This window comes from Callorhinus ursinus, unplaced genomic scaffold (assembly GCF_003265705.2).
Source record: "Callorhinus ursinus isolate GAN/ISIS: 27379988/994484 unplaced genomic scaffold, GSC_fseal_2.0 scaffold15, whole genome shotgun sequence".
Classification (NCBI taxonomy): Eukaryota; Metazoa; Chordata; class Mammalia; order Carnivora; family Otariidae; genus Callorhinus; species Callorhinus ursinus.
Window position 1 is genome coordinate 14,518,854 of NW_027397077.1, and position 18,727 is coordinate 14,537,580.

General features: G+C 50.2%; 1 protein-coding gene across 7 annotated transcripts in view; it reads right to left on the bottom strand.

Moving 5' to 3' along the window:
- The window catches only part of FAM3D (FAM3 metabolism regulating signaling molecule D), a 46,130-nt gene that overhangs the window by 13,522 nt on the left and 13,881 nt on the right, over positions 1–18,727 (bottom strand). For 3 of the 7 annotated variants that reach the window (XR_012380911.1, XM_073901454.1, XM_073901453.1), the window contains exons 2-7: positions 18,439–18,489; positions 16,697–16,804; positions 14,277–14,300; positions 11,043–11,160; positions 4,808–4,866; positions 1,766–1,816 (exon numbers count right to left, since the gene is read on the bottom strand). Coding sequence is in view for 6 of the 7 variants with exons in the window: in XM_073901454.1 (XP_073757555.1) it covers positions 1,766–1,816; positions 4,808–4,866; positions 11,043–11,160; positions 14,277–14,300; positions 16,697–16,804; positions 18,439–18,451 (373 nt within the window). In the remaining variant the exon portion in view is untranslated. The remainder of the gene's footprint in view (positions 1–1,765; positions 1,817–4,807; positions 4,867–11,042; positions 11,161–14,276; positions 14,301–16,696; positions 16,805–18,438; positions 18,490–18,727) is intronic. The other 4 variants (XM_073901458.1, XM_073901457.1, XM_073901455.1 and 1 more) reach the window with 3 other exon arrangements.

Below are 18,727 nucleotides of genomic sequence, written 5' to 3' on the forward strand. Positions count from 1 at the left end.
AAAACTGAAGTTCACAAGATGACACCTGCCTCAGCCTGAAGTCTTTGATTCCAGAGACTGGACCTTTTCCATAAACCTGGCCCCGGGCCACCCCGAACACGTGCATGGTCCTGGACAGAGGACACACGATGGCCTCTGGCCCTCGGCCCACAGCCTGCCCCACCATCTCCTCACCCGTCTCCAGCTCTGTCCTGCACCAGGAGGGCCCTCGCGTGCCTGCCTGTCCAAGCTCCGTCCTCCCCCGACCACCCCAGCCACTGCCAAGCCCTGGCCAGCCCTCGGTCTGCGTGGGCCCTGATGCAGGCTGCTGGTTGGCACATTATTGGGCCCTGCAGACCCTACCTGTGAGGTGGGACTCGCTGGAGGATGGCTATCAGGGAACCCAGGGGACCCTCTTAAGCCCTGGGCCCAGGACAGGGTACCAGCTGCTGTCTTCAAGCCTGGTGCTGCACATCACCTTCCCAACGTTCCCAGCTGTGACTGCTGGGCACCCGATTCCCACTGCCTGCCTTTCAGCTCCCCCTCCTTTGTTTGCAAAGCCAAGAGGGCTTCTCCCTGTCTTGCTGCCTTTGTCCCCTCTGGGGCTCATGTGTTTAGGTGGGCACAGGAAGGTAGGGATGCCCGAGCCCAGAGCCGGCCTTGAGATCACTGGCACAGGGGAGGGAAACTGGAGCTGAGCTGAACTCTGAGAAGGGGGCTGAGCTCAGTTCATCCATCTCGATGGAAACCCGTCCTTGCAGGACCCAGATGTCTGCTGCCTGCAAGGGCTGCCCTGCCGCTTCTTCACTCCTGGGTGAGGCTTCCGGGTCAGAGGGAGGGAGGCAGGTTGCCAGCTAGGCAGTGGGTGGCATACTGAGTTTGGGACGGATTCCACCGTGTTTTAGAAGATGTCAGGATTGTTGGGTGAGACTCCCGCCCCCAGCACGGCTTGGCCAGGCAGCCTGGAGCTGAAGAAGCTGCTGGTGGGAATGTCCAGCTCAGGTAGGGCAGGGTCCTGTCCCCAGGCTGTGCTAAGAGCGGGGAGGACAGTGGGGTGGTCACATGCCCAGAGCGTACAGAGAGGGAAGAAAAGACATCTGCAGAAAGACGCAGAGAGCTTGGAGCCTCAGAGCGATCCCTTCCGGGCCTTGGGAGGCCTGTCCTGTCCTTGGGCCCAAGAGAGACCCCTGTGGCCTTAAAATAAAATACCTTTTACCTAGCAGAGCTAAGTGGGCCATGTGTCCTTGTCCTTAGCACTTGAGAGTGTGCAACTGCTTGGCCTCCAAAAGCCAGCACCAGTGTTTCTTTGCCTTAAGGTCCTCTCTGACCTCCAGATCCTCCTCTGTGCCCTGGGGCAAGCCAGGCAGGTGGGAAGTGCCAAGGAACTAGGGGTGGGAGTGCCCCAGCTCCCTTGCCCCTCTGAGATCTGAGGCATGTACTTGACACCGGCTCCCGAGTTCCAATTGCCTGCAGCATTCAGCCTGGTAACACACTGTTCTGGCTGTCTCCCTCTCCGTCTCGCTTCCTGCTGGCATTTCCTGAGATCACCTCTTCCCAAATAAACTGTTGCACCTGACTCCTGGTCTCAGGATCTGCACCCAGGAGAGTCCAACTAAATAAGACAGCAGAAAGGAGCTTCAAAGACAGCAGGATGGTCCTCCACCCCTACCATGCTTCTTTCTGGTCTTCTCTGGAGACGAGAGCTGAGCATCCCAGCACCCTGACGGCTCTCTTGCCATAGGAGCTCAGCCCACCCTGTGCCCTCAGTGCCAACAGAGATGCCTACCTCCAGAGTACATGTCGAAACATTTCTGCGTCAGCACTATTCCTGTGGTTCCTGCACATGAGAGAGCAAAACTGTGATTTCCTGAAACAGGTCATCCTGCCTATTGTTTTGCAGAAAATGGCTACTCTTTAGTCTAAGATCTAAAAATGGAATAATAATGGAGTCAAGTCAGCTCCTATAGAAAGCATGCAGGACTGAGTAGGGGCCCAGTAACTTCTGGGCTGATCCGAGAGGTACAAGGACAAAATGGTGAAGGATCTCTGGAATTGAACGGTATCGAACCAATCTGGGTCTGTGTTCTGCCTTGCCACTTCCTAACACACCGCTTAGTATTTTGACCTCAATTGTTGCATCTGAACAATGGGCTATGGGAACTAAGGGAGATGTATTTAAACTAGGTAGTAAACATACAAGACAAATTTTAGCTGGAAAACAGTAATAAAAATAACTGCAATCATTATCATTATTCCTTCCTAAATAGGACATCTGAATCCTCCAATTCTTGAAGGCAAAGGGATTTGCAGTGGGCTGAATGTACTCAAAGCTCTGAGTCCAGTCATCTGAATCGTGTTTGTGTATTTTGCAAAGGGTCCAAGTACTACAGGGAACCAGGTATCTGGGGGAAGTCGCAGTTCTCACTCTCTACCACTAGATGGGGGTGTTGCAGAGGGGATGGCAGCTCTATAGTTTCTCCCCGGGTCCCTCCCCCCCAAGCCAGTTTGTGGATCCCCGAAGAGGGTAGGGACAGGGGTCTAGATAGTGGAGGCTCTCCTGCTGGGTGGGTGTGGGGGGGTTTACACTGCAGCCCTTCCTGGATTCTCAGACACCAGTGTAGGCTCCTTGGAAAGGGGTGGGGGAAGGGTGGGGGTCTATGCACACATGAAACTGATCATGTTCATTTGTGTATTTTTCTGGAATTAGGGGGAGGAGGTATAGTTTGAACAGTTTCTTAAAGGAATCTCTGCCCCCTAAAAGACTGAAAACCACCAATCTTTAGCAATCCTTGCTGGCTTAATATACAGATGAGACCCCGAGGCCCGGAGAATGATTCCTTGGACTTCTCCACAGCTAGCATGCAGTAGATGCTTCGAGAGGTTCTTAGTCTAGGGAAATTAGTTCAGCTGAGTGATTACAACCTGGAGTCAGTCAGATCCAGGTTCAAATCTAGATGATTCTATCGGCTGGGTAACCTTGGGCACGAGGCCTAACCTCTCCGAGCCTCCACTTTCTTACCTGGAACATGGGGAGACTGTGCACAACTCCACTCTGGCATGCGGAGGAGGTTGAATGAAATAGCTAGCACACAGCAAAGGCTCAATAAACGTTAGCTCTTGGTGTTACTGATGCTTGTTTTTGTCTTTGCGCTTTATGAGGGGAAGAGGAGGCGGCCCTAGTCTAAGCCTGTCTCCCGGGAGACTATTCAAAGAGGTCTTCTTCTGCAGTGGCCCATTTCAGGGAGGAGAGAACCAGCAGGTTTCAGCCAGATGGGCTGTGGCCAGGGCAAGCTCCTGCGCAGTGGGGAGGGTTCGGGGATGGGGGGTGAGCGGGGATTAGGTAGAACAGCTGCTGTGCCCTCCTGGGAGGAAGGACCTGCCAATGGAGTGAATCAGGCCTCGCTCTCCTTCTCAAGACTTTGGAGGCGGCATGCCCTGCTCAGCCTCCCGCCCCTCCCAGGCCCCACCTTTCTCGGGCTTCCCGGAAGTTGACCAGGGCTGCCTTCTGACCTCCTGTTCTGGGTAAGGCTCCATTTTTGCCCCAGGCTTTGACCTGTCCCCTGACTCAGCAGGATTTCTTGGCAGAAGGGAGATGGCTCCCCTAGGAGCAGCCAGTCCAATCCCTGTCACTTCCTAAGTGTGTTCACATGGTCATGCCGCATACACACGCTTGGCCTTTTCCTTCCTGTCTGCTGTGCCCTTTGTCCACTTGCCCTGACTTTTGTCCCAGGAAGTGGCTCTTAGATTCAGGGAATTGGCCTTTGCTCTCCATCTCATCCATGCCTCCCCGAAGGCAGAGAGGAGGGTCTTGGCCAGGGCAGAACACCTGGTCCTGACTCTGTCCCTGTAAACCCACCCCCTCCTGAAATGTGTCCCTGTTTCAGGCTTGGCCTGCAGTTGCTCCCTGCAAGAGATGCAGCGTAGTGAGGCTGTGGGCCTCCCCTCAACATCTCCCTGCCTCCAGCCTCCCTACTCCAAGCTGGAAGGAAGTTTCTGTAATGCAGGGCTAGGCCCTCACACCCTGCTCATAGCCTTTTTGAGGCTCCCTATTGTCCTTAGCTTCAAGCCCATACTTCTTAGCAGGACGCTTAGCCCCTCACCCTGCCATCCTGCCTGCCCCCCTTCCCTGCTGTACCTGTCATCCCTCCTTCTCTGGTGCATCCACAAAGACCCTGTGTGGTCCCCAATCCCTCTCCCCACTCCTTCCTTCTCTGCTCCCTGCACAGTGTTGCCCCAGCCTCAAAGGAGCCTCCCCTACTTTTCTGGCCAACTCCGATTATCCTTCAGGCCTCAGCTGACCAACACCTCTCTCCGGAAGCCTCTCCTGATGACCCCCATCCCCAGCTCTGTGTCCGAGTTCTCGGGGCTGTGCTTCCTTCTCCTTCACAGATGCTCACCCCATTGGATTGGAAGTCAACTTCATGGGCACCACAGGGTAGCTGCTGTCGGTATTTGTTGAATGAGAGAATGAAAGTGTGCAATCACCTCATCACCTCACATTGTTGGTGGTTGCCCCCCCCCATGGTTTCGTGTGTTGGTTTAGGCTGCATGGCCTTGAGGATGGGGTCATGCTTCACAGGAGAAGCATATCCTCCTGGGATAGCTGTACACAGCAGAGGCCTGGTCAAGACTCTGGAAAGCAGCACCAGGTCTTTTGGATCCTTTGTCCCCACAAGCTTTCCCTCCCATGCACTAGAGGATGGCCCCAGGCATGTAGTAGGAGATAAGTCAGTGTTGGCTGAATGAATGTTAACTACCTCCCCCTACCCCCTGCCTGCAGTTCTAAGAGCGTGGTGGGGGCTATCTGGGGGGTGGATCAGCAGCTCACCATTCACCAGGGCAATGTTCAGGCCTCTGCCCACGTTGTTTTTCACAGGACTCATGATCCTGAAGAAGAAGAAGAAAAACAAAATACAACAGTTGGTCCCAAGTGTGGAGCGAACACTCTGCTTTTGTGACTCTGGAACTCTGAGGGGGCCCACATGGCGCTATGCAGAAGCATTAGGAAACACAGAATAATTTGGGCCATCTGTTTTCTCTTGGAAATGAGTGGTGGGCTGGATTCTCTGAGGTATGCTCATGGCATGTTTGGACGAGAACAGTCTGCTTGGAAAAGAGGGAAGGTCCCTGCTGGGGGCTCTGAGGTGTTGGAGGTGGGACCCCCAAGCAGTGAGGCCCAGCTGCTGGGAAGAAGGCAGAACCCAGAGCGTTGCTGCCATCCTGCAGAGGCCGGGATTGCTGTGTGGGGCCCGGCTGTGTTGCTGCCTGCCTAGCATCCACAGCCCGGTCTTCTGGTGTTTCTTGGGAAAACTGTCCTTCTCTACTCTCAGACTAGGTAGTTCTCAGGACTGACCTCGGTCTTCCAGGCCCGGACAAATAGAGCATCCTGTGTCCCTGCTCACGGTGACTGAGCCAGGTATGGTCATGTGACCCAGGCCAGCCAATGAAACTCAGTCTTGGGACTTTTATAGGGATAATTTGGATGGGAAAGTTCTCTTTCCAGTGGGGTGCCAGCTTCAGCCGATATGTCAGCCAGCTAGTGGCCTCCCTCCTTCACAGGAAGCAATCCATTTTCATGTTGAGACAACTGAATCTAACAAAAGAGAACAGAGCTAAAGATGGTGTGAGAGGGACCCCTGATGACATGGTTTAAATGCCTGGATCCAGCTGGTCCTGAAGCCTGCTATCTGTGCATTTTGTATATGGGAATCACTAAGTTCCTTCTTTTGCTCAAGTGAGTTGGAGTTAGGTTCAAAATCCCTACTTTTTTTTTTAAAAAGATTTCATTTATTTATTTGAGAGAGAGAGAAAGAATGAGTGGGAGGAGGCACAGAGGGAGAAGCAGACTCCCTGCAGAGCAGGTAGCCCGATGTGGGGCCTGATCCCAGGACCCTGGGATCATGACCTGAGCTGAAGGCAGACGTCTAACTGACTGAGCCACCCAGGCGCCCCAGAATCCCTATTAAAACACCTGTTTCAAGAGAAAATCCTAAAAGCAGCTTGGGACAAGAGGTCATTATCCTACAAGGGTAGACAATAAGGCTGGCCGCAGACCTGTCCACAGAGACCTGGCAGGCCAGAGAGGACTGGCATGATTTATTCAGGGTGCTAAATGAGAAAAATATGCAGCCAAGAATACCTTATCCAGCAAGGCTGTCATTCAGACTAGAAGGAGAGATAAAGAGCTTTCAGGACAAAAAGATACTAAATCTGTGATCACTAAACCAGCCCTACAGGAAATATTAAAAGGGATCCTTTAAGCAAAGAGAGGGCCCCAAAGTAACATAGATCAGAAAGGAACAGAGACAATATACAGAAACAGTGACTTTACAGGTCGTAATACTATGGCACTAAATTCATATCTTTCAATAGCTACTCTGAATGTAAATGGGCTAAATGCTCCAATCAAAAGACACAGGCTATCAGATTGGATAAAAAAGCAAGACCCATTGATATGCTGTCTACCAGAGACTCATTTTAGATCCAAAGACACCTCCAGGTTGAAAGTGAGGGGGTGGAGAACCACTGATCATGCTAATGGACCTCAAAAGAAAGCTGGGTTGGCAATCCTTATATCAGACAAATTAGATTTTAAAGCAAAGACAGTAATAAGAGATGAGGAAGGACACCATATCATAATTAAAGGTCTATCCAACAAGAAGATCTAACAGTTGTAAATATTTATGCCCCTAACATGGGAGCAGCCAATTATATAAACCAATTAATAACAAAATTAAAGAAACACACCAATAATATACTAATAGTAGGGGACTTTAACACTCCACTCACAGCAATGGACAGATTGTCTAAGCAGAAGATCAACAAGGACACAAGGGCTTTGAATGACACACTGGACCAGATTGACTTCACAGATACATTCAGAGCATTCCATCCTAAAGCAACAATATACATTCTTCTCAAGTGCACATGGAACGTTCTCCAGAATAGATCACATACTGAGTCATAAATTAGGTCTCAACCAGTACCAAAAGACTAGGATTATTCCCTGCATATTTTCAGACCACAATGCTTTAAAACTTGAACTCAATCACAAGAGGAAATTTGGAAGGAACAGAAATACATGGAGGTTAAAAGAGCATCCTACTAAAGAATGAATGGGTGAACTAGGAAATTAAAGAATTTAAAAAATTCATGGAAAGAAATGAAAATGAAAACACAACTGTTGTAAACTTTTGTGATGCAGCAAAGGTGGTCCTAAGAAGGAAGTATATGGCAACACAGGCTTTTCTCAAGAAACAAGAGAAGTCTCAAGTACACAGCCTAACCTTACACCTAAAAGAGCTAGAGAAAGAATAGAAAATAAACCCTAAACCCAGCAGCAGAAGAGAATTAAAAGAGATTAGAGCGGATTAAGGAGGGCACGTATTGAATGGAACACAATGCATCATGGAACACTACATCAAAAACTAATGATGTAATGTTTGGTGACTAACATTAACATAATAAAATTAAAAGATTAGTGCAGAAATCAATGAAATAGAAACCAAAAGAATAGTGGAACAGATCAACAAAATTAGGAGATGGTTCTTTGAAAGAATTAATAAGATCCATAAACCCCTAGCCAGACTTATCAAAAAGGAGAAAGGACCCAAGCAAATAAAATCATGAATGAAGGAGTAGAGAGCACAACCAACACCAAATACAAAAAATGGTTAAGAACATACTATGAGCAACTATATGCCAACAAATTAGGCAATCTGGAAGAAATGGATGCATTCCTGGACACTTATAAACTACCAAAACTGAAACAGGAAGAACTAGAAAACCTGAACAGACCCATAACCAGCAAGGAAATTGAAGCAGTAATCCAAAGTCTCCCAACCAACAAGAGTCCAGGGCCGGATGGCTTCCCACGAGAATTCTACCAAACATTTAAAGAAGAATTAATACCTGTTCTTCTGAAGCTGTTTCAAAAAATAGAAATGGAAGGAAAATTTCCAAACTCATTTTATGAGGCCAGCATTACCTTGATCCCAAAACCGAAGACCCCACCAAAAAGAATTATAGACCAATATCCCTGATGAACATGGATGCAAAAATTCTCACCACGATACTAGCCAACAGGACCCAACAATAAAACATTAAAAGGATTATTTACCATGACCAAGTGGGATTTATCCCTGGGCTGCAAGGGTGGTTCAACACCCATAAGTCAATGTGATACACCACATGAATAAAAGAAAAAACAAGATCCATATGATCCTCTCAATAGATGCAGAAAAAGCATTTGACAAAGTACAGCATCCTTTCTTGATTTAAACTCTTCACAGTGTAGGGACAGAGGGAACATACCTCAATATCATAAAAGCCATGTATGAAAAGCCCACAGCGAATATCATTCTCCGTGGGGGGAAAAACAGAGCTTTTACCCTAAATTCAGGAACAGGACAGGGATGTCCACTATCACCACTGTTGTTCAACAGAGTACTAGAAGTCCTAGCCTCAGCAATCAGACAACAATAAGAAATCAAAGGCATCCAAATCGGCAAAGAAGTAGCCAAACTCTCACTCTTTGCAGATGACACGATACTCTATGTGGAAAACCCAAAAGACTCCACCCCAAAATCACCAGAACTAATACAGGAATTCAGCAAAGTGGCAAGATATAAAATCAATGTACAGAAATCAGTTGCATTTCTATACACTAAAAATGAGACAGAAGAAAGAAATTAAGGAATTGATCCCATTTACAATTGCACCAAAACCATAAGATAGCTAGGAATAAACCTAATCAAAGAGGCAAAGGATCTGTACTCTGGAAACTATAGAACACTCATGAAAGAAATTAAGACAGAAAGAAATGGAAAAACTTTCCATGCTCATGGACTAGAAGAACAAATATTGTTAAAATGTCTATGCTACCTACAGCAATCTATACATTCAATGCAATCCCTATCAAAATAGCATCAGTTTTTTTTCCACAGAGTGGAACAAATAATCCTAAAATCTGTATGGAACCTAGAAAAGACCCTAAATTGCCAGGGGAATGTTGAAAAAGAAAAGCAAAGCTGGTGGCATCACAATTCCAGACTTCAAGCTCTATTACAAAGCTGTAATCAAGACAGTATGGTACTGGCACAAGAACAGACACAAAGATCACTGGAACACAATTGAGAACCCAGAAATGGACCCTCAACTCTATGGTCAACTCGTCTTCAACAGAGCAGGAAAGCATATCCAGTGGAAAAAAGACAGTCTCTTTAACAAATGGTGTTGGGAAAACTGGACGGCCACCTGCAGAAGAATGAAACTGGACCATTTCCTTACACCACACACAAAAATAAACTAAAAATGGATTAAAGACCTAAATGTCAGACAGGAATCCATCAAAATCCTAGAGAACATAGGCAGCCACCTCTGTGACCTCAGCTGCAGCAACTTTTTGCTAGACACATCTCCAGAGGCAAGGGAAACAAAAGCAAAAATGAACTATTGGGACTTCATCAAGATAAAAAGCTTTTGCACAGCAAAGGAAACAGATGACAAACCAGAAGACAACCTACAGGATGGAAGAAGATATTTGCAAATGACGTATCAGGTAAAGGGCTGGTTTCCAAAATCTATAAAGAACTTACCAAACTCAACACCCAAAGAACACATAATCCAATCAAGAAATGGGCAGAAGACATGAACAGCCATTTCTCCAAAGACAACATACAACTGGCCAAGACACATGAAAAAGTGCTCAACATCGCTCGGCATCAGGGAAATACAAATCAATACCACAATGAGATATCACCTCACACCAGTCATAATGGCTAAAATTAACAACTCCAGAAACAACAGGTGTTGGAGAGGATGCGGAGAAAGGGGAACCTTCCCACACTGATGATGGGAATGCAAGCTGGTGCAGCCACTCTAGAAAACAGCATGGAAGTTCCTCAAGAAGTTAAAAATAGAGCTACCCTACGACCCAACAATTGCATTACTAGGTATTTATCCAAAGGATACAAACATAGTGATCTGAAGGGGCACCTGCACCCCAATGTTTATAGCAGCAATGTCCACAAAAGCCAAACTATGGAAAGAGCCCAGATATCCGTTGACAATGAATAGATAAAGAAGATGTGGTATATGTCTACAATGGAGTTTTACTCAGCCATGAAAAAGAATGAAATCTTGCCATGTGCAAGGAGGTGGATGGAACTAGAGAGTGTTATGCTAAGTGAAATGTCAGTCAAATACAAATACCATATGATTTTACTCACATGTGGAATTTAAGAAACAAAACAGATAACATAGGGGAAGGGAAGGAAAAATAAAATAAGATGAAAATAGAGAGGAGGCAAACCATGAGAGAGTCTTAATCATAGGAAACAAACTGAGGGTTGCTGGAGGGGAGGTGGGTGGGGGGGATGGGGTAATTGGGTGATGGGCATTGAGGGCACAGGATGTGATGAGCACTGGGTGTTGTGTGCTACTGATGAATCACTAAATTCTACCTCTGAAACTAATAATACAGTATATGTTAATTAAACTGAATTTAAATAAAGAAATAAAAATAAATAAATAAAACATCAGTCTCTGGCTCCTTTTGTAGGATAAACTTACTGCCCCAGGGCCTTTACCATCTGGTTTGGATAATGGGTACATAGTCTTTGTCTTGCACCTGGATGGAAGCCCTGGCATCTGCTGCCTCTGAACTTTGATGTCTGGATCTTGATTTTGAACTCTCCCCAGAGGCATTCCCCTTTATAGGAAGCCCAGGAGCTTGGCTGTCAGGCAGACCTGCGTTCAAAATCCTGACTCTGCCACCATTCAGCTGGGTAATGCTGTCTGAGCCTCCATTGCCTCATCTTTGCGAAGGGGCTAATCGTAGCCCCACTTCTGGGAGGGTTGGGGGATTGAATGAGAGGAAGCCGGGAAGCATTTAGCCAGGCACTGGCGGATGGGGAAGCTGTTCGGGTTATTGTTACTTGTGACTCATCCACCCAGAGGAAAAGGACGTGAGTGGAAGGTGTGGGCCGGTCACAGGACCTGCCCTTGCAGCCTCCGAATTTCCGAATGAACCAATGAAAAGAAGGGAAACTCAAGAAACTTACACAAGGTTTTCGAAGCACATGGTGGGGCCCACGACGTTAGCGGCTCCGCTGCTGATTTTAAAGGCAAAGAAGTTGTCCGGGCAGGGCTTGCTGAGACCACACTTGGTCCTCACGACCGCTGTGGAGGGAACAGACCAACCTCGGTGGCGGCAGCTGGGGAAGGGGCTCGGGAGGAGTCAGGGGAGCGGCCAGCCGGGGAGCAGGCTCAGCAGGCGAGGGGCCGGTGGGGGGGGGGGGAGGGCCCCGGCCCCAGCCCGGAGGCCCCGCGGCCAGGGCGCTTTGGCGGGCGGGGGGGGGGGGGGGGGGGGGGGGGGGGGGGGGGGGGGGGGGGGGGGGGAGGATTTGCCCCTTTCTGCGCATGGTCCCTCCAGCCATCCCCGTCGAAGACGCAGGACACCGGCTGTGTGTCTGACCACCCTCGAGTTTCTCAGGGTTTCCGCTACAGCTCTAGCTGGGGCGCAGAGCCTGGTTCTAACTAAGACCCACGTCCTCTCCACGTGGCCCTCACAGGGCGGACCCAGAGGCCCGAGAAAGGTGGGGGATATATGAAAGACCCCCAACCACAGCTGCCGATGCTTGGCCCTCTGTGGACTCCTTGTAAGCTGGGATATCTGTCACCTGCGCTTACAGCCCGGCAGGTTCTAATTTATATTAATGCGTGTTGTGTGTGTGTTTTACCACTACCTGACAGTTTGGAAAGTACCATTAGGGAGGACTGGGTAAACATGGAATTAGAGAAAGTTCACCTGCAAAGGGAAAGCCATGATCGGGCAGCGTCTCTCCTCCAGCCCCGGGCCACGTATCGGGCTGGGCTATGGCAGCCCCGGGTTGGAGCAAACCCACGGGCTTCCTGACAGAAGCTGGCGGATGCCGAGGGCTTGCTGTGTGCTAAGCACCGTGGCAAGCACTTCACATTTATTATCTTGTTAAATCGTGCCGGGAACTCCTGTGCCTGGCACATAGTAGGCACTCAAGAAATATTCACGGAATGAACGCATAGAGCATTGGGCAGGGCCGGGCTCCAGGCTGAGAGAAACAATGTGGTCAGGGTGATGAGGATCTTGCCAGCCTCTAGGGAGCCTTTATGTGCACCAGGGAAAAGAGCCCCTTCCAGGGGGACACAATCCACTGGTGCAAGACTTGGTAAAGGTGCTCCTTCCTAGGAGTGAATGCCGCTCCGGCCAGGGTACCCTCACCAAGTGGGTAGCCTGGGAGGCCTGAGTGGAATGCCTATCCTAGGCTCCCTGCCCTGCGGCCCCCCTCCCCCCTAAGTTTCAGGTATAACCAGAACTCAAACCAGGACACTGTCACTAGAGTGAGGGCCAGGAGCAGAGACAACCACAACGGGCTGTTAAGGGGAGAGTGGGTGTCTAGGCCTGTGGCTCAGGACAGAGAGGGCTGGAGACGTGGGGACCCGGAGGGGACCCTTCTCAGGAGGCCCAGCACCTGCCCGAAGGTGAGGATAAGGCTGCAGAGAGGTCCTCCTCCCCTCTGAGTCTTCGGCCCTAACCTCTGGTCCCCTGCCCCCTCACGGAGAGGCCAGTTTACTCGAGACCAGACGTTCTCACCTCTGCCGGAGGGATCATTCCAGGCCCTGGACCCCATCCTAGAGTTTGCCCAGAGCCTAATCAACTGCAGCTAAGTCTGATAAACCTGATGTCAACAGGCTGGCTTAAGCAGGCTTTTCCAGAATTGATTTTCTGACCATCCAGCCTTCACGGTCCAGCTACTGGATGAAGGGGATGATGTCTAGGGGGCTCAGCCACTGGGAAATGGGATTTGCTCTCTGGGTTCGAGCTGGGGGGCTGCCCCCACCAGCTGCCTCAAACCCTGAGACCCAAGCCCTCTGGGAACCCCTAGTGATGTTGCTGAGGACGTGAAGCTGAGCACTGGATGGGGAGCAGTCAGGAAATGTGGGCTGCTCTTCAGTTATCTGCGGCGTGACTCGCCAGGGATCTCTCCCTTTACGTTTGCCAGCTGTAGAACGAGGCAGTTGGTTTAGATAAGGGCTGTCAGATAGCTCTTCTCTGAACTGTCAGTGGATCTGCTATTAGAGGCTTAATGATAGAGCTGTAGAGGCTACCTGTGGGCCTGGAGGGCAAGGGCTGGGACCGACTGGCAGTGTCGACCAGGAGAGCGGGCAGGGTGGGAGGCAGCACGTGTGCCTGGATTTGCCATGCCCCTAGCAGATGATGCCTGAGTGTTTGCACTGAGATGCTGTGACGCATGTTGCCTCTTGAAGGGAGGTGTGGAGAGGGTAGGCTCTGGGCTAGCCTGGAGGTGAACTCCTGCTCCACTATGTACCGCTGTGTTGCCTTGGCCAAGAGATTTCTACTTCTCTGAGCTTCAGTTTGCCCACCTATAAAATGGGGATAGTCCGAGCACCTATCCAAGGTGGTGGTGAGGATTGCATGAGATGCCTGTAAAGCTCTGAATATGGTGTCTGGCACATAGTAGGCCCTCCATCATTGTACTATTATCATCATCATAACTGTCCCTCCTTTCCACCTTCTCCACATTTTGAGAGCTGGGGTCTTTGCTGAAGCCCTGCTCAGACGGCTGCAGTATCCAGCACTGAAGGCATCAGCATTCCCACTTCCCAGTGCCTGACTCTCCAGCCACCGTCTCCCCTGCAGCCCCACACATTCCTGCCTCTAGGCCTTTGCCAGTCCCTCCCTGATGCCTTCTGTGACCTCATTCCATTGGAAGGGGGTAGCCCTCCTGGAGCCCAGAACACTTTGCCCATCTCTCCTGGCACATTGGGTACTTCTACCCCAACAGACAATCAGCACCCCCTTCTGTATGCCTCTGGGAGTGCCTGGATGCCCCACATGGCCCTTGGTACTCTGGAACAGGAACTGTGAACCAAGCCTGGGGTCTGCATGATGATAATAAGCACAGAGCCCATCTTCAGGGCTCAGGCTCAGTGGGGGTCAGAGTGGGGAGGTGGCTGTGCAGGGCCAGGTGCTGTGACTAGGGAGGCAATCCAGCCTGCAGGGCAGGGTGGGGGCTGCTGGGGAAGGGAGAGTTGAATCATCTCCATCAGTCTGAATGGCTGAGAGGAGGCCTCTACTGCTACAGGGCTTGGGGGCTGCAGAAGGTACCATGGGGCCATGGGAGGAGAGAGCTGGGCAGATTCTGGACACCAGGATTTCTCTGGGGCCTGCAGGGCCAGGAGGAGCAGCCCTGGGAAGTCTCACCCTAAGGCAAAGGCAGGGTTGGGGTCATACTCACGGATCGCCTGGGAGTCCAAATCTGCTGAAGAGAGGACAATCTGGTTAGCGAGAAAGTGCTTTGGGCGCCCCCTGCTGGAGGCTAGGGAGCGGCATTGACTGGGCCAAGCGTTCTCCTCCCGTGGAGGATGTTGAATTGAGCTCTAGAAGTCCCACCCTGTCAGGGAGTCCTCCCTCACTTACTGCTGCCACCCCCCTTTGCGCCCACGTGCGCGCACACAGCACTACCCACTCTAACAGAGCATGTTATTAAATGCATAAAATAAAATAGATTAGAACGGACACCAACTATATATCAATATAATAATAAAATATTAAAACATAAATTTGTGCTACAGTAATATATGTGCTTCTATATTAATGCATTAAATAATAAGGTGGGGGGGGGTCTGTGCAGCCAGGCTAGGAACCTCTGAAGAAAATGAGTATTACCCCTTTCCGTGGCTGAACATTCATGGTTTTCCATGGCCACTTTTCCCATTGGTTACCTGTCCTGTCACTGTAAGCATTTCTCAAGACTCTGGATCATCTCTTTTGTTTTTGTATATCCTGTAATTAAGTCTGTTTGTGTGCCCGACTCAGACCATGAACATGAGCCACATGTTTCTCATTTTGGGGTCCCTGGGACCTAATACAGAATAGTTACTCCATGACTGCTGCCTGGAGGTACTGATTCATCAGACTTCAGGTGGCTGAGTTCTGGGGTGTACTTTCAAACACTGTGCTCTCTCTCACTTCAGGCTGGGGCTCTCTCTTCTAGAGGATGCGCCTGAGCTCCACTTCTGCTCTGAGCCTCCTACACTGACCGGGGCCCATCTCTTCCCAGGCTGTCAGCACAGCCAAGTCCATCTCTGTAAGAGCAGTGCCCTGGGGCTGGGGACAGGGTGGCCACCATGCGTCTGTATAGTTCATCCTGATGTGAGCCATGCTTGACAAGAAGTGGATGAGGTGCGGGGTCTCGGAGACTCCTCTATGGGGTGACTGGCTTCTCACTGCTGTGAAACTGTGAGCTAGCCTGGGCCACTAGAGGTTATTAAGTTTGACTATGTCAGTGGAGGTCGTTCTCTAAACCCAAGGAGGACAATTGCAGAGACATATATCCCTTCCCTTTCCTTCCTTTGAAAGGATTTGGACCTGAGAGGCTTGGGTTTCCATTCCTGCTCACATCTACAAGGGAAATTTGGGGAACTTTCTTCATCTCCCTGAAGCTCCCTGAGCCTGTCTTTTCTTAGACTACACATAAAACTACACCATGAGGTCATGTATGAACCCACTCCACAACCACACCATGGATCACTTCATGGGGCCATTTGTGCAGATTATATGAGATTATGCATGTAAGTAACTGGTATCCATCACTCATCCATCATCCACCCATGCATCATTCATTCACCCATCCATCATCTACTCATCCATCCATCACCCAACCATCCATCTACCCGTCCATCCATCATTCATCCATTATCTACCCATCTACCCATCCATTACCTACCCACCTGTCCATTCACCATCCATCCACCCATCCATCCACCCATCATCCATCCATCCATCCTCCCATCCATCCATCATCCATCCATCCATCCTCCCATCCATCCATCCATCCTCCCATCATCTATCCACCGACCTATCCATTCATCCACCTATACATCCATCCATTCATCCACCTTCCATCCACCCTCCATCAATCCACCCATCCATCATCCATCCATTCATTTTTCTTTCATTCATCAAATGTTTACTGAGCATCTGCCCTGCACTGAGTGCTAGAGAAATGGAGGTACACAAGAGAAAATCCTTGCCTTCAAGAAGCTTACATTCTAGGGAATAGTGATCGACAACAATTAAATAGACAAATAAATAAACACCCTAATGATGGCTGATGGTGAAGCTCTGAAGGAAATAGGCCAACGTAGGGGCTAAAGTAGAGGGAGGGGGCATGACTGCAGCTGGGGTTGTTGGGGAAGGCCTCTCTGAGGAGGTCACATTTGAGCAGAGACCTGAAGTTGGAGAAGAGCTGGCTACAGGGACATCTGTGTGAAGAGTGTTTCAGGAAGAGGTGATAGCAGCTGCAGTTGGATGCCACTCAATGCTCAGTTTTTTCTCTCTTGACTCCCTTCTTCTCCTCCCCCCTTCCTTCCTTCTTTTCTTCCTCCCTGTGTCATTCTTTTTTCTTGGAATCACATTTCCAAAACGGCCCTTGATGCAGGCACAGGTTAGAGCCAGGGCCTTGGAACACTTCTCTGCTCCTCATGGGCTCCAGGCTTCCTGGAAGCCTCCACCCCCACCAAGGCTGGAGTCCCGAAGGCAGCGCACACCCTGCCATGTCTGGCTGGCTCCTGGGTCACCCACAGATGGAGGGAGGAATATCCTTGGCCCCGTCCTGGTCCACAGTCCCTGTGCCCAGCAGTGAGCCCCACTCACCTAGCCAGCGGGGCAGACGGAGAGTTTTCATGTTGAAGCTGATGTAGCTGCTAATAAAGATCCATGTGGCGACCAGGGCAAAGATAAAGGCCAGGAGGTGAAGCACACCTGTAGCGCAAGGAGATACTGCCCTGAAGCCACATCACAAGGCCACATAGCAAGGTTACTTGTGAGTCCTTACCAAATCCCCACAGTGAGACCATGTCATGAGACCCCACCAGGAGACCCCATGTTGTAGCCCCAGACCAAGGCCCACACCTTGGACCAGGTCAGGAGACCACGGGGTGAGACCATGTGTGAATCCATGCAATGACCAAATGGTGAGATCATGCTGCAAGATTACGTGGCCACATTTCCCAAAGTGGGTCCACTGGGGGAAAAGGTTAGAAATGTTCCTTTCTGGGCTCCACTTAGCCATCCACAGACAGACTCCTTAGGGGTGAGGCCTGGGAATCTGCACTTTTATCCAATACCCTGTGGTGAGGCCTGAGTGTGTGGCAGCAAAGCAGGAGGCAGGTTCTGCTGCAGACAGCCCGAGGGGTGAGCCCCGCCACAGAAGTCGGGAAGGCTGCATCCAGCCCTCCAGGCAGCCAGTGCCACTGTGTGACCTCGGGCAGAAGCTCAGCCTCTCTGGGCAGGAGTGCCTCAGTCACAGAGTGGACATGGTTCAACAGCCTCGCTTCTGAACCCACAGCTTGTTGGGAGGGAGGTGATAGTTGTCACTAGTAGGCAGCCTCCATGGTGGCTTGGGGCAGGGGCTTGTCCCTCACATTTTTCACTGCTCCCCCTGAAAGGGGCCACAAATAACCACACAATGCTATTTATAGGAACACACACTGGCCTTGCTTGATGTGGCTTCCCTGGCCTCACAGCCTGACTGCTTCTGCATCAGTGGGGAGCAACCCCACACACAGGACAGACTCTTGGTCTCCAGAGCTCCCAGAGCTCCCGGTCTCACTCCCTTCCCCCACTCTCCCATGAGGGCCAGAAGCAGTCTCCACTACGTCTACCAGCTCAGGGCCTTTGGTGGCCCCAATGCCATCAAGCCACGTTCTCTAGCTCCTCCCCTGACCTCCACGTGGCCCTGAATTCAGCTCTGGGGTCTTGTGCTGGCCTCTGGCTACTTGGGGTGGGGGAGAAGGCCCCCTGGATCCTGTGGGGGCAGGGCTCAGGTCTTTGGGGAGGTCCCTCATCTTCTGGTGGACAGTGTGGTGGGAGGCACCCAGAATTCTCCCTGGGTATCAGTTCACATTATACAGCCATTTTGTTTGAGGCCGCGGGCAAACAGCTTTCACATACATTATCTCAGTTCATCCTCACGGCAAATCTCTGTCAGATACTACTGATCATTCCCATTTTGCAGATAAGGAAACAGGCTCAGGGGGGTGGTCACTTGGCTGGTAAGTGACCGAGGCAGCATTTGAACCCAGGAACGTGTGCTGACTCTGAAACTTGTGCTCTGAACCACGTCAGTCCCTGTGGTCCCAGCCAGGTGGGGCCATGATGCCAAAGCTTCTCCAGCCCTTCAGCCTACGGGCAGCAAGTTGCCTTTTCCCCCTCTTCCAGGCTCCCCCTGGATGGGTTTCCTCCTGGAATTAGTCTGGTCTGAACATTTGAGAGCATAGACAGTCAAACAACCTCTGAGTCTAGGGACTGACTGCATTCCTGATGGAAAAAATGATTCCTAAACCTGTATCAGACCTCAACGTTGAGACTTTGAATCCTCGGAACATGGCCCCTACCTGATACTCTCATCTTGTCCTGGTGAGGAGCGGCTTGGGGTCAGCGTTAGCCTGTGGAGAGAAGGAAATCAAATTGGAAACTGGCACCTGGGGTCTGAAAATGAGTAAGACGGACGATTAGGCACAGGTACCTTGACTGAGGAGATCACAGACCTTTCAGTTTGGTTCCTCAACATCTGCCATCTGTTTGCTCTCTGCCTCCACCTCTCCTTCACTTTTGCCCCTAGAATCTTTTTTTTTTTAATTTTATTATGTTATGTTAGTCACCATACATTACAGCATTAGTTTT